Below are 14957 nucleotides of genomic sequence, written 5' to 3' on the forward strand. Positions count from 1 at the left end.
GAAATTTGAAGTAAATTGGAACGTTATTTAAAATTGTATGTTCTATAGAAATCATGAAATAAAATATTGGGGTTTTCTGACCCTTTAATTGCTGCTTTTTCATGTGCACAATTTTTTGCATAAAATATTTTCTGCAAAATGTGTTTCCAGATCACATGAGAGAAAGATACATTGTATTGTTTTTGCGGAATCTGCATGCAAGTGTTTTTATGACTCAACTGAGAGAGTGGTGTCCATTGGTCATGAAACTTAAAGCAGTCATTTATTTGTGATTTCAGAGATAATTAAGGTAAATCATAATTCACATTTATTTGTTTACTTTATAGATATTACAAGAAGAAATATTTATAACTATTTTATTCATTCTGTCCATCATCTGTCCGAGTTCCCCTAATAGAATAAAGATGATTTTGGCAGTCATGATAGATTTATCTAAATTACATTCCAGTTTGTTCTTGAAGCCCAGAGAAGACTGAAAGACACTTTATTAAATCTATGATACTATTGATCTGCAGATATAGCATAGAAAGATGCTACTGTAAACGAGTTGCATGATTCAAGAATGTCTTATAAAATTATCTAAAGTAGTAAGAAAAATCTCAACAAGAAACAGCTTCTTGATTTCTTCACAGTTCTGGATAGCATGCGTAACTTGCAATGCCGCATAAATTTCCATGATTCCTTGCAATTCGAACGTAGCCTTTGTCTCCATAATTTAAACCCCAACTTTAAAAGAGAAAAGAAAAAAAGAAATCAAATCAGTTTCTGAGATTTAAAAATGCAGATCAAACACTTCTGAAATTACTTAAAGGGACATTATAGTTAAAAAATTGCATGCTGTAATTTGTTAAAGCGTATAATTGTAAGACTAGCGACACTGCATCTCCATGTGTTTATCTCCCGCAAAGGGGTTAAACACATAATAGAAGTAGCGCTTGGGACCTCCAGAACAATGCTGGTCCCAGGCAGAAACTGACGATAATACAATCAGCAGTGCTAGTTATATAGCTGGGTTGTGAGGCTAAATGTGCTGATTGGATGAGCGGCGGTTTCTGCCTGGGGCCAGTATTGTTCTGGGGGTCCCAAGCGGTACTTCTATTATGTGTTTAACCCCTATGCGGGAGTTAAACACATAGAGGTGCAGGGTTGCAAGATTTAAAGCTAATGCCTTGATTACGAGTTGAGTGAAAAAGCAAGATATTTGCGAACGCAACCTCATGTTCTTATTGGCTTTAAGCCTTGCGCTCATGAGAGCGCATTTCCCTAGGCTCCAAAGGGAGCCTCAGTCTCATGCCGCGAGATACGGCAAAGCACCTAGCGCAGCACGAAATTTGCACAGTGTTGAGCAGCAAATTAAAAATATATATTAACCGATATATATATATATATATATATATATATATATAAGCATATACATATATATTTACAGTGAAAACACACTGGTTAATTGCGCTAAGCTTGCAATGGCTGGTTACTAACGATATTCTTTCTGCTAAAAACAATGGCCGCTATTCTATACTTATTTTACTTGACCTGTCTGCTGCCTTTGACATTGTTGACCATCCCCTCCTCCTACTGACTCTCAGCTCCCTTGGGCTCTGTGACATTGCCCTCTCCTGGATCCACTCTTATCTCTTTAATAGGTCCTTTTCTGTCTCATTTGCTGGCGACTCCTCTCCATTGCCTCTGTCTGTTGGAGTACCTCAAGGCTCTGTTCTAGGCCCTCTACTCTTCTCTATTTATACTTCCTCACTGGGTAAACTTATCCGTAGCTATAGCTTCAACTATCACCTCTATGCTGATGATACTCAGATCTACCTATCCACCCCTGCACTCTCTCCTTCAGTCCTTTCCCACATCAGCCACTGCTTATCTGGCATTTCTTCCTGGATGGCCTCTCACCACCTAAAAATCAACCAAGACTGAGCTTCTTCTAATCCTCCCAACTAATTCTACTCCAGTTTCTAACTTTACTATAACTGTCGGTGATACCACTATCTCCCCATCACCCCAAGTCCGCTGCCTAGGAGTTACACTTGACTCCAATCTGTCCTTCATACCCCACATCCAATTGCTCTCCTGTCGCAACCACCTACGCAATATCTCCAAAATTTGTCCTTTTCTGAGTGCTGAAACTACTAAACAACTAATCCATTCCCTAGTAATTTCCCGGCTTGACTACTGTAACAACCTACTAACTGGCCTTCCTCTCTCCCGCCTCTCCCCCCTTCAATCCATCCTAAATGCCTCTGCTAGGCTATTCCACCTCTCCCGACGCTCTGTATCCGCTGCACCCCTCTGTGAGTCCCTTCACTGGCTCCCCATTCACAGCAGAATTAAATTCAAAATTCTCACTCTGACCTACAAAGCCTTTACCAATGCAGCCCCCCCCCATACCTGTCCTCACTCATCAACAAATATACTCCAGCCCGTCCCCTAAGATCCAACAACGATCTACTCCTTGCCTCTTCTACCATCACCTCCTCTCATGCTAGACTACAGGACTTCTCTCGTGCGGCACCAACCCTCTGGAACACACTTCCTCGAGCTGTCAGACTTTCCCCCAACCTCTCCTCCTTTAAACGCTCCCTAAAAACCTTCTTGTTCAGGGAAACCTATCACCAAATCAGTAACTAATGAATTCCACTTGCCTAATAGTTGTCCTCATCTAACTTCACACTAACATCATTCCCACCTTTGCAGTCCCCACCTCCTGTTTCTCACCCTCCTACCCATTTACATTGTAAGTTCCCACGGGAACAGGGCTCCCAATTCCCCCTGTATTTGTTTGTTACATTTTGTCTGGTTTCTCATATTGTACTGTCCTTTTATTTTTGTTACCTATGAACAGCGCTGCGGAATCTGTTGCCGCTTTATAAATAAAGAATAATAATAATACCCATTCTCCTGTATGTAAAGACACTTTTCAGTCCTTTATTTTATTTTTTAACACCCCACATCCCTCACTTTAACCCCTTATAACTGCTTCGTGCAGTTTTGTATTAAAATGTTTTTAAAATTATCATATTTTTTTATTTATTTAAAAAAAACAACTGTCCACTTTATTTTTGGGCAATTGTGGCACATTTTTTATAAGTAACCAGAGGTCTGATTGCGCTAAGCTTGCAATGGCTGGTTATTTAACATGCACCCATAAAGGGGCAAATTTGCACCTTCACAAGTGCACGTTAAAATAGCGCTCCAAGCCCTAAGTCTTTTAACAAATGACAGCATGTAATTTTCAACTACAATAGCCCTTTAATCATAACATTCCTGATTCTATATAACAATAATATAATCACTTGTTTTTTAGCCAAAGTACACTAACACACATAAACTACCTATGAACCCCTAAACCGAGGCCCCCCCCCCCACATCGCAAACACTATAATAAAACATTTGAACCCCTAATCTGCCAACCGGACATCGCCGCCACTTTAATAAATGTATTAACCCCTAAACCGCCGCACTCCCGCCTCGCAAACACTATAATTTTTTTTTATTAACCCCTAATCTGCCGTCCCTAACATCGCCGCCACCTACCTACAATTATTAACCCCTAATCTGCCGCCCCCAACGTCGCCGCTACTATATTAATTTTATTAACCACTAAACCTAAGTCTAACCTTAACACCCCCCTAACTTAAATCTATTTTAAATAAATCTAAATAAAATTACTATATTTAAATAAATTATTCCTATTTAAAACTAAATATACTTACCTATAAAATAAACCCTAATATAGCTACAATGTAACTAAGAGTTACAATATAGCTATTTTAGGATTTATTTTTTATTTTACAGGCAACTTTGTATTTATTTTAACTAGGTACAATAGTTATTAAATAGTTATTAACTATTTAATAGCTACCTAGCTAAAATAAATACAAATATACCTGTAAAATAAATCCTAACCTAAGTTACAATTACACCTAACACTACACTATAATTAAATTAATTAACTAAACTACCTACAATTAAATACAATTAAATTAACTAAACTAAATTACGAAAAAAACACTAAATTACAGAAAATAAAAAAGAAATTACAAGAAGTTTAAACTAATTACACCTAATCTAAGCCCCCTAATAAAATAATAAAGCCCCGCAAAATAATAAAATGCCCTACCCTATACTAAATTACAAAGTAATCAGCTCTTTTACCAGCCCTTAAAAGAGATTTTTTGCGGGGCATTGCCCCAAAGTAATCAGCTCTTTTACCTGTAAATAAAAATACAATACCCCCCCAACATTACATACCCCTACTCTAAAACCCACCCAAACCCCCCTTAAAAAAACTAACACTAACCCCCTGAAGATCACCCTACCTTGAGCCATCTTCACCCAGCCGGGCCGAACTCTTCATGCAATCCGGGTGATGTGGTCCTCCATCCGGCCGAAGTCTTCATCCAAGCGGGGCAGAAGAGGTCCTCCATCCGGTCGAAGTCTTCATCCAAGCGGCATCTTCTATCTTCATCCATCCGGAGCGGAGCGGCAGCATCCTGAAGACCTCCGACGCAGAACATCCATCCTGGCCGACGACTGAACGACGAATGATGGTTCCTTTAAATGACGTCATCCAAGATGGCATCCCTCAAATTCCGATTGGCTGATAGGATTCTATCAGCCAATCAGCCAATAGGATTGAGCTTGCATTCTATTGGCTGATTGGATCAGCCAATCAGATTGAACTTCAATCCGATTGGCTGATAGCATCAGCCAATCAGATTTTTCCTACCTTAATTCCGATTGACTGATAGAATCCTATCAGCCAATCGTAATTTGAGGGACGCCATCTTGGATGATGTCATTTAAAGGAACCATCATTCGTCGTTCAGTCGTCGGCCAGGATGGATGTTCCGAGTCGGAGGTCTTCAGGATGCTGCCACTCCGCTCCGGATGGATGAAGATAGAAGATGCCGTTTGGATAAAGACTTCGACCGGATGGAGGACCTCTTCTGCCCTGCTTGGATGAAGACTTCAGCCGGAAGGAGGACCACATCGCCCGGATTGGATGAAGAGTTCGGCCCGGCTGGGTGAAGACGGCTCAAGGTAGGGTGATCTTCAGGGGGTTAGTTTTAGGTTTTTTAAGGGGGGGTTGGGTGGGTTTTAGAGTAGGGGTATGTGGGTGGTGGGTTGTAATGTTGGGGGGGTTGTATTTCTTTTTTTTTACAGGTAAAAGAGCTGATTACTTTGGGGCAATGCCCCGCAAAAAGCCCTTTTAAGGGCTGGTAAAAGAGAGCTGATTACTTTGTAATTTAGTATAGGGTAGGGCATTTTATTATTTTGGGGGGCTTTATTATTTTATTAGGGGGCTTAGATTAGGTGTAATTAGTTTAAACTTCTTGTAAAATTTTTTTATTTTCTGTAATTTAGTGGGTTTTTTTTTTTTCGTAATTTAGTTTAGTTAATTTAATTGTAGGTAGTTTAGTTAATTAATTTAATTATAGTGTAGTGTTAGGTGTAATTGTAACTTAGGTTAGGATTTATTTTACAGGTATATTTGTATTTATTTTAGCTAGGGAGTTATTAAATATTTAATAACTATTGTACCTAGTTAAAATAAATATAAAGTTGCCTGTAAAATAAAAATAAATCCTAAAATAGCTATAATGTAACTATTAGTTATATTGTAGCTATATTACGGTTTATTTTATAGGTAAGTGTTTAGTTTTAAATAGGAATAATTTATTTAATTACAGTAATTTTATTTATATTTATTTAAATAATATTGAAGTTAGGGGTGTTAGGGTTAGACTTAGGTTTAGGGGTTAACATTTAGTATAGTGGCGGCGACGTTGGGGGCAGCAGATTAGGGGTTAATAATTGTAGGTAAGTGGCGGCGACATTGGGGGCGGCAGATTAGGGGTTCATAGGTATAACGTAGGTGGCGGCGGTGTCCGGAGCGGCAGATTAGGGGTTAATATTATAATGCAGGTGGCGACGATGTCGGGGGCGGCAGATTAGGGGTTAAAGGGATACTAACCCCACAATTTTTTCTTTCATGATTCAGATAGAGCATGCAATTTTAAGCAACTTTCTAATTTACTCCTATTATCAATTTTTATTTGTTCTCATGTTATCTTGATTTGAAAAAGCAGTAATAAAAGGTTAGGAGCCGGCCCATTTTTTAGTTCAGCACCTTGGTAGAGCTGCTGATTGGTTTGTTACATTTAGCCACAAATCAGCAAGTGCTACCCATGTGCTGAACAAAAAATGGTCTGGCTCTAAAGCTTACAGTACTGCTTTTTCAAATCAAGATAGCATGAGAACAAAGAAAAATTGATAATAGGAGTAAATTAGAAAGGTGCTTAGAATATCATGCTCTATCTGAATCATGAAAGAAAAAAATGGGTTTCGTATCCCATTAATAAGTGTTAGATTAGGGGTGTTTACACTCGGGGTTCATGTTAGGGTGTTAGGTGTAGACATAAAAGTATTTCCCCATAGGAAGCAATGGGGCTGCGTTAGGAGCTGGACGCTGCTTTTTTGCAGGTGTTAGGTTTTTTTTCAGCTTTCTCAGCCCCATTGTTTCCTATGGGGAAATCGTACACAAGCACGTTTTAGCCAGCTTGCCGCTACCGCAAGCAACGCTGGTATTACAGGGAGAAGTGGCACTAAATTTTCTCAACGCTCACTTTTCTGAGGCTAATGCAGCCATTCAGAAAACTTGTAATACCAGCGTTGTTTAAAGTCAGCGCTGGAGAAAAAAAGGAGCGTTAGCAACGCAAGTCTTTACCGACAAAACTCGTAATTAGCCGATAATTTCTTCAAATTGCATATGTGATATAACAGGAAAATCTAGTCACAGAAAGTATTCGAAACAAGCATTTCATAGATATTTTTTTTTCCACTGGGTTTTCTCTTTAATTTTTGTAAGGTTTATACAGACCATCATAGAAGCATACGATGTAGTCAAAGTAAAATATGACAGTTGATTCAATATTGGTGATGAATTTGCCTAATATGTTTGTATGCATTTTTTCCACTTATAATTTAATAATATAATTTCTTGATGTGTGCAATTAACAACTATGTATCTTGTTGAATTAATTTGTCAACTATGTGCAAGTTTCTTATTTTTATATGGCTTTCACAGACCAACCCAGAAGCAAAAACTATAAGGCAAAAGTAAAACATAATGTATTTTTTTTTTTACTTAGCCAATAGTCAATTCCGCAAATTAATTTAAAATGAATTTAAAAAGTTAATATATTTGTCATTTGAATATCTGTAGAAACTAATGTAATTTCCTTGATTAGCATAAATAAATAGGCTTTTACTGCAGCAAGAACAAAAAGGCCTGTTCCAAATTTGGTGGTTAAAGCCTATTAAACTAGAAACAAATTAAAAAACATTCTTAATTGTCCTAGATAGTTATCAAGGTAATTGCTAACCTCCAGAGATGGTGTGAAGCCTTCTCATCCCTGCATTTTTAGAAAACGTATTGGAAGACCCTGGCACAGCTTGCAGTTTACAATACTTCCAAAACTTGCAGAACAAGTTTCTGTACAATCGGAGCAAGCAACCATAATGGTCTACATTGAATGCCACTGAAGCCTTACTGGAACTAGATTTATGTTGGTGGTAGCATCACAACTCTAGACAGATGTCATTTAAAAAAATGAGACCATATATTACCTGTTTTTTAGAAGCCAGAAATCTTGTCCATTGAGGTTTCCATAGCCTACAGCAAGAACTCCGTGATTTACATTGTGGCTGCAAGTTGGATCATTGTAGACACCTAAAAAGACATACTAATTAGAATGAGAATATTCAGGATTAGATATTGCCTTCTACAGTGAATAAATTGGGAACAGTTTTCATATTCTAATTCAAATGATGTCTCTAATTGAAATTGACTATACATATATTTTAATGTCCCAGAAACATTAGCAGATTTATTACACACGGATATAGAATGTAAACCCAATCATAGCAACACTTTTTTTTTTAAATATGTGTAAACTACCCAGTTATTATTACATGTATATAATACAGCTTTTAAGGAAAATTATTTTAAAGGTTTGCTTTACAGATCATAGCTTACTATGAGCTAGATTACAAGTGGCACACTAATGATATAGGGGTTTCTACCTGTATATACTGTATATGTATATATATATTTATATAGATATATAGGTATATATATATATATATATATATATATATATATATGTATTTCTTCTGTTAAGTGTGATCAGTCCACGGGTCATCATTACTTCTGGGATATTAACTGCTCCCCTACAGGAAGTGCAAGAGGATTCACCCAGCAGAGCTGCATATAGCTCCTCCCCTCTACGTCACTCCCAGTCATTCTCTTGCACCCAGCAACTAGATAGGTCGTGTGAGAGGACTATGGTGATTATACTTAGTTTTATATCTTCAATCAAAAGTTTGTTATTTTAAAATAGCACCGGAGTGTGTTATTACCTCTCTGGCAGAGTTTGAGGAAGAATCTACCAGAGTTTTGCTATGATTTTAGCCGGAGTAGTTAAGATCATATTGCTGTTCTCGGCCATCTGAGGAGTGAGGTAAACTTCAGATCAGGGGACAGCGGGCAGATGAATCTGCATAGAGGTATGTAGCAGTTTTTATTTTCTGACAATGGAATTGATGAGAAAATCCTGCCATACCGATATAATGTCATGTATGTATACTTTACACTTCAGTATTCTGGGGAATGGTACTTCACTAGAATTACACTGTAAGAAATACATAAAGCTGTTTAATAACTAGAGATTATGTTTAACGTTTTTGCTGGAATGTAAAATCGTTTTCATTTGCTGAGGTACTGAGTGAATAAATGTTTGGGCACCATTTTTCCACTTGGCAGTTGCTTAAATCTGTTTTTTCTGTCAGTTTCTGTTCTCCCTCACTGCTGTGTGTGTGGGGGAGGGGCGCTTTTACTATGCATCAAATATTTCAGTCAGCAACTCATTGTATTCCCTGCATGATCTGGTTCATCTCTACAGAGCTCAGGGGTCTTCAAAACTTATTTTGAGGGAGGTAATTTCTCTCAGCAGAGCTGTGAGAATTATAGTTTGACTGAAATAAAAACTTTTATTCTGTAATTTGTTTCCTGCTTTCAGAAATTGTTATCTTTGCTAATGGGATTAAACCTTTGCTAAAGTTGTGTTGTTTACAAGGATTGAGGCTATAACTGTTTCAATTTATTAATTTTTAACTGTCATAGATCTTCTGTGCTTCTTAAAGGCACAGTACGTTGTAATATTATTCTATTTGAATTGTATTTCCAAGTTGCAAGTTTATTTGCTAGTGTGTTAAACATGTCTGATTCAGAAGATGATACCTGTGTCATTTGTTGCAATGCCAAAGTGGAGCCCAATAGAAATTTATGTACTAACTGTATTGATGCTACTTTAAATAAAAATCAATCTGTACAAATTGAACAAATTTCACCAAACAACGAGGGGAGAGTTATGCCGACTAACTCGCCTCACGTGTCAGTACCTACATCTCCCGCTCAGAGGGAGGTGCGTGATATTGTAGCGCCGAGTACAGCTGGGCGGCCATTACAAATCACATTACAGGATATGGCTACTGTTATGACTAAAGTTTTGGCTAAATTACCAGAACTAAAAGGTAAGCGTGATCACTCTGGGGTGAGAACAGAGTGCGCTGATAATATTAGGGCCATGTCAGACACTGCGTCACAGGTGGCAGAACATGAGGACGGAGAACTTCATTCTGTGGGTGACGGTTCTGATCCAAACAGACTGGATTCAGATATTTCAAATTTTAAATTTAAACTGGAAAACCTCTGTGTATTACTAGGGGAGGTGTTAGCGGCTCTGAATGATTGTAACACAGTTGCAATACCAGAGAAAATGTGTAGGTTGGATAAATATTTTGCGGTACCGACGAGTACTGAGGTTTTTCCTATACCTAAGAGACTTACTGAAATTGTTACTAAGGAGTGGGATAGACCCGGTGTGCCGTTTTCACCCCCTCCGATATTTAGAAAAATGTTTCCAATAGACGCCACCACAAGGGACTTATGGCAAACGGTCCCTAAGGTGGAGGGAGCAGTTTCTACTTTAGCTAAGCGTACCACTATCCCGGTGGAGGATAGCTGTGCTTTTTCAGATCCAATGGATAAAAAGTTAGAGGGTTACCTTAAGAAAATGTTTGTTCAACAAGGTTTTATATTGCAACCCCTTGCATGCATTGCGCCGATCACGGCTGCAGCGGCATTCTGGATTGAGTCTCTGGAAGAGAACATTGGTTCAGCTACTCTGGACGACATTACGGACAGGCTTAGAGTCCTTAAACTAGCTAATTCATTCATTTCGGAGGCCGTAGTACATCTTACTAAACTTACGGCGAAGAATTCAGGATTCGCCATTCAGGCACGCAGGGCGCTGTGGCTAAAATCCTGGTCAGCTGATGTTACTTCTAAGTCTAAATTGCTTAATATACCTTTCAAAGGGCAGACCTTATTCGGGCCCGGGTTGAAAGAGATTATCGCTGACATTACAGGAGGTAAAGGCCATGCCCTGCCTCAGGACAAAGCCAAAGCCAAGACTAGACAGTCTAGTTTTCGTTCCTTTCGTAATTTCAAAGCAGGAGCAGCATCAACTTCCTCTGCACCAAAACAGGAAGGAGCTGTTGCTCGCTACAGACAAGGCTGGAAACCTAACCAGTCCTGGAACAAGGGCAAGCAGACTAGGAAACCTGCTGCTGCCCCCAAAACAGCATGAATTGAGGGCCCCCGATCCGGGATCGGATCTAGTGGGGGGCAGACTTTCTCTCTTCGCCCAGGCTTGGGCAAGAGATGTTCAGGATCCCTGGGCGCTAGAGATAATATCTCAGGGATACCTTCTGGACTTCAAATACTCTCCTCCAAGAGAGAGATTTCATCTGTCAAGATTGTCAACAATCCAGACAAAGAAAGAGGCTTTTCTACGCTGCGTACAAGAGCTCTTGTTAATGGGAGTAATCCATCCAGTTCCACGATCGGAACAGGGACAGGGGTTTTACTCAAATCTGTTTGTGGTTCCCAAAAAAGAGGGAACTTTCAGACCAATCCTGGACTTAAAGATCCTAAACAAATTCCTAAGAGTTCCATCGTTCAAGATGGAGACTATTCGGACAATTTTACCTATGATCCAAGAGGGTCAGTACATGACCACTGTAGATTTAAAAGATGCTTACCTGCACATACCGATTCACAAAGATCATTACCGGTACCTAAGGTTTGCCTTCCTAGACAGGCATTACCAGTTTGTGGCTCTTCCATTCGGATTGGCTACAGCGCCAAGAATCTTCACAAAGGTTCTGGGTGCTCTTCTGGCGGTACTAAGACCGCGGGGAATCTCGGTAGCTCCATACCTAGACGACATTCTGATACAAGCTTCAAGCTTTCAAACTGCCAAATCTCATACAGAGTTAGTGCTGGCATTTCTAAGGTCACATGGATGGAAGGTGAACGAAAAGAAAAGTTCACTCGTTCCACTCACAAGAGTTCCCTTCCTGGGGACTCTTATAGATTCTGTAGAAATGAAGATTTACCTGACAGAGGACAGGCTATCAAGACTTCAAAGTGCTTGCCGCACTCTTCATTCCATTCAACACCCGTCAGTGGCTCAATGTATGGAGGTAATCGGCTTAATGGTAGCGGCAATGGACATAGTACCCTTTGCACGCTTACACCTCAGACCACTGCAACTGTGCATGCTAGGTCAGTGGAATGGGGATTACTCAGACTTATCCCCTTCTCTGAATCTGGATCAAGAGACCAGAAATTCTCTTCTATGGTGGCTTTCTCGGCCACACCTGTCCAGGGGGATGCCATTCAGCAGACCAGACTGGACAATTGTAACAACAGACGCCAGCCTTCTAGGTTGGGGTGCCGTCTGGAATTCCCTGAAGGCTCAGGGACTATGGAGTCAGGAGGAGAGTCTCCTGCCAATAAACATTCTGGAATTGAGAGCAGTTCTCAATGCCCTCCTGGCTTGGCCCCAGTTGACAACTCGGGGGTTCATCAGGTTTCAGTCGGACAACATCACGACTGTAGCTTACATCAACCATCAGGGAGGGACAATAAGCTCCCTAGCTATGATGGAAGTATCAAAGATAATTCGCTGGGCAGAGTCTCACTCTTGCCACCTGTCAGCAATCCACATCCCGGGAGTGGAGAACTGGGAGGCGGATTTCTTAAGTCGTCAGACTTTTCATCCGGGGGAGTGGGAACTTCATCCGGAGGTCTTTGCCCAAATACTTCGACGTTGGGGCAAACCAGAGATAGATCTCATGGCGTCTCGACAGAACGCCAAGCTTCCTCGTTACGGGTCCAGATCCAGGGATCCAGGAGCAGTCCTGATAGATGCTCTGACAGCACCTTGGGACTTCAGGATGGCTTACGTGTTTCCACCCTTCCCGTTGCTTCCTCGATTGATAGCCAGAATCAAACAAGAGAGAGCATCAGTGATTCTAATAGCACCTGCGTGGCCACGCAGGACTTGGTATGCAGACCTGGTGGACATGTCATCCTGTCCGCCTTGGTCTCTACCTCTGAAACAGGACCTTCTGATACAGGGTCCCTTCAAACATCAAAATCTAACTTCTCTGAAGCTGACTGCTTGGAAATTGAACGCTTAATTTTATCAAGACGTGGGTTTTCTGAGTCAGTTATTAGTACCTTAATACAGACTAGGAAACCTATTACCAGAAAGATTTACCATAAGATATGGCGTAAATACCTACATTGGTGTGAATCCAAAGGTTACTCTTGGAGTAAGGTTAGGATTCCTAGGATATTGTCTTTTCTACAAGAAGGTTTAGAAAAGGGTTTATCTGCTAGTTCATTAAAGGGACAGATCTCAGCTCTGTCCATTCTGTTACACAAACGTCTGTCAGAAGTTCCTGACGTCCAGGCTTTTTGTCAGGCTTTGGCCAGGATTAAGCCTGTGTTTAAAACTGTTGCTCCACCATGGAGTTTAAACCTTGTTCTTAATGTTTTACAGGGCGTTCCGTTTGAACCCCTTCATTCCATTGATATAAAGTTGTTATCTTGGAAAGTTCTATTTTTAATGGCTATTTCCTCGGCTCGAAGAGTCTCTGAATTATCAGCCTTACATTGTGATTCTCCTTATTTGATTTTTCATTCGGATAAGGTAGTCCTGCGTACTAAACCTGGGTTCTTACCTAAGGTAGTTACTAACAGGAATATCAATCAAGAGATTGTTGTTCCTTCTTTATGCCCAAATCCTTCTTCAAAGAAGGAACGTCTACTGCACAACCTGGATGTAGTCCGGGCTCTAAAATTTTACTTGCAGGCAACTAAGGAATTCCGACAAACGTCTTCTCTGTTTGTCATTTACTCTGGGCAGAGGAGAGGTCAAAAAGCTTCCGCTACCTCTCTTTCTTTTTGGCTTCGTAGCATAATTCGTTTAGCTTATGAGACTGCTGGACAGCAGCCCCCTGAAAGAATTACAGCTCATTCTACTAGAGCTGTGGCTTCCACTTGGGCCTTCAAGAATGAGGCCTCTGTTGAACAGATTTGCAAGGCTGCAACTTGGTCTTCGCTTCATACTTTTTCCAAATTTTACAAATTTGACACCTTTGCTTCATCGGAGGCTATTTTTGGGAGAAAGGTTCTTCAGGCAGTGGTTCCTTCTGTATAAAGAGTCTGCCTATCCCTCCCGTCATCCGTGTACTTTTGCTTTGGTATTGGTATCCCAGAAGTAATGATGACCCGTGGACTGATCACACGTAACAGAAGAAAACATAATTTATGCTTACCTGATAAATTCCTTTCTTCTGTAGTGTGATCAGTCCACGGCCCGCCCTGTTTTTAAGGCAGGTAAATATTTTTTAATTTATACTCCAGTCACCACTTCACCCTTGGCTTTTCCTTTCTCGTTGGTCCTTGGTCGAATGACTGGGAGTGACGTAGAGGGGAGGAGCTATATGCAGCTCTGCTGGGTGAATCCTCTTGCACTTCCTGTAGGGGAGCAGTTAATATCCCAGAAGTAATGATGACCCGTGGACTGATCACACTACAGAAGAAAGGAATTTATCAGGTAAGCATAAATTATGTTTTTACAGGGCTTTTTTTGTGGGGGTACTTAACGGTACTGAGTACGCCTACCTCTGCCAACTCATAAGAGGTAATATTTGTAATCATCATGTAACTTTTAAGCGATTCTGCAGTATCAAAATTATTCAACCCCCTGAATAGAATGCCTCAACATAGCACAAATATGCAAAACAGGTGTTGTCTAGGACACATGATGCAACTAATCAAGGACTTCAATAGTTGCACCAGGTGTGCTTGAGCTAGAACACATTAAATACCTGAACTGGCTAGGGGTTTGTTGTCACGTTTGACTGCATGTTAGAAATATGGCTAAGTCAACAGAATGGTCCAAAAAGTTAAGAGAAGAGATCATCGCCCTTTACAAACAAATAACATGATACAAAAAGATAGAGAAGGCACTGCATGTTCCTAGAGACACAGTTGGAAGTAAAGTTTGCTAATTCAACGTTAAAGGAACAGTGGTGATACTACCTCAACGAGGCAGAAAAAGGAAGCTATCATTGGCTGCAACCAGATTTCTGAGAAGGCAGGTTTAGAAAACCACTCAAATTACTGCAAAAGACCTGCAGCAAGACTTGGTGGCAACAGGCACTGAGGTTTCAGTTTGCACAGTAAGGTGCGTACTAAATGCAAAAGGTTTCCATGCCAGAACTCCACTACTGACCCAAAAGCACAAGAAGTCAGCTCCAATATGCTCAAAATCATATAAATAAGCCACAGAAGTTTTGGGATTCTGTTCTATGGAGCGATGAAACAAAACTGGAGGAAGAAGAATAAAGCATACGCTGAAAAGAACACTCTGCCTACACTTAAGCATGGTGGTGGCTCGTGATGCTCTGGGGCTGCTTTGCATCCTCCACACTGGAAACCTGTAGTGTGTGAAAGGCAAGAT

At 40.2% G+C, this 14957-nt stretch overlaps 1 protein-coding gene across 1 annotated transcript in view; it reads right to left on the bottom strand.

Moving 5' to 3' along the window:
- Nucleotides 1-284: 284 nt before the first annotated feature.
- CTSS (cathepsin S) overlaps nucleotides 285-14957 on the bottom strand; it is a 149170-nt gene continuing 134497 nt past the window's right edge. Inside the window, exons 7-8 of the mRNA XM_053705485.1 lie at nucleotides 7642-7744; nucleotides 285-726 (exon numbers count right to left, since the gene is read on the bottom strand). Coding sequence (XP_053561460.1) covers nucleotides 627-726; nucleotides 7642-7744 — 203 coding nt within the window. The 3' untranslated portion in view covers nucleotides 285-626. The remainder of the gene's footprint in view (nucleotides 727-7641; nucleotides 7745-14957) is intronic.

The sequence above is a fragment of the Bombina bombina genome, chromosome 1, assembly GCF_027579735.1.
Source record: "Bombina bombina isolate aBomBom1 chromosome 1, aBomBom1.pri, whole genome shotgun sequence".
Classification (NCBI taxonomy): Eukaryota; Metazoa; Chordata; class Amphibia; order Anura; family Bombinatoridae; genus Bombina; species Bombina bombina.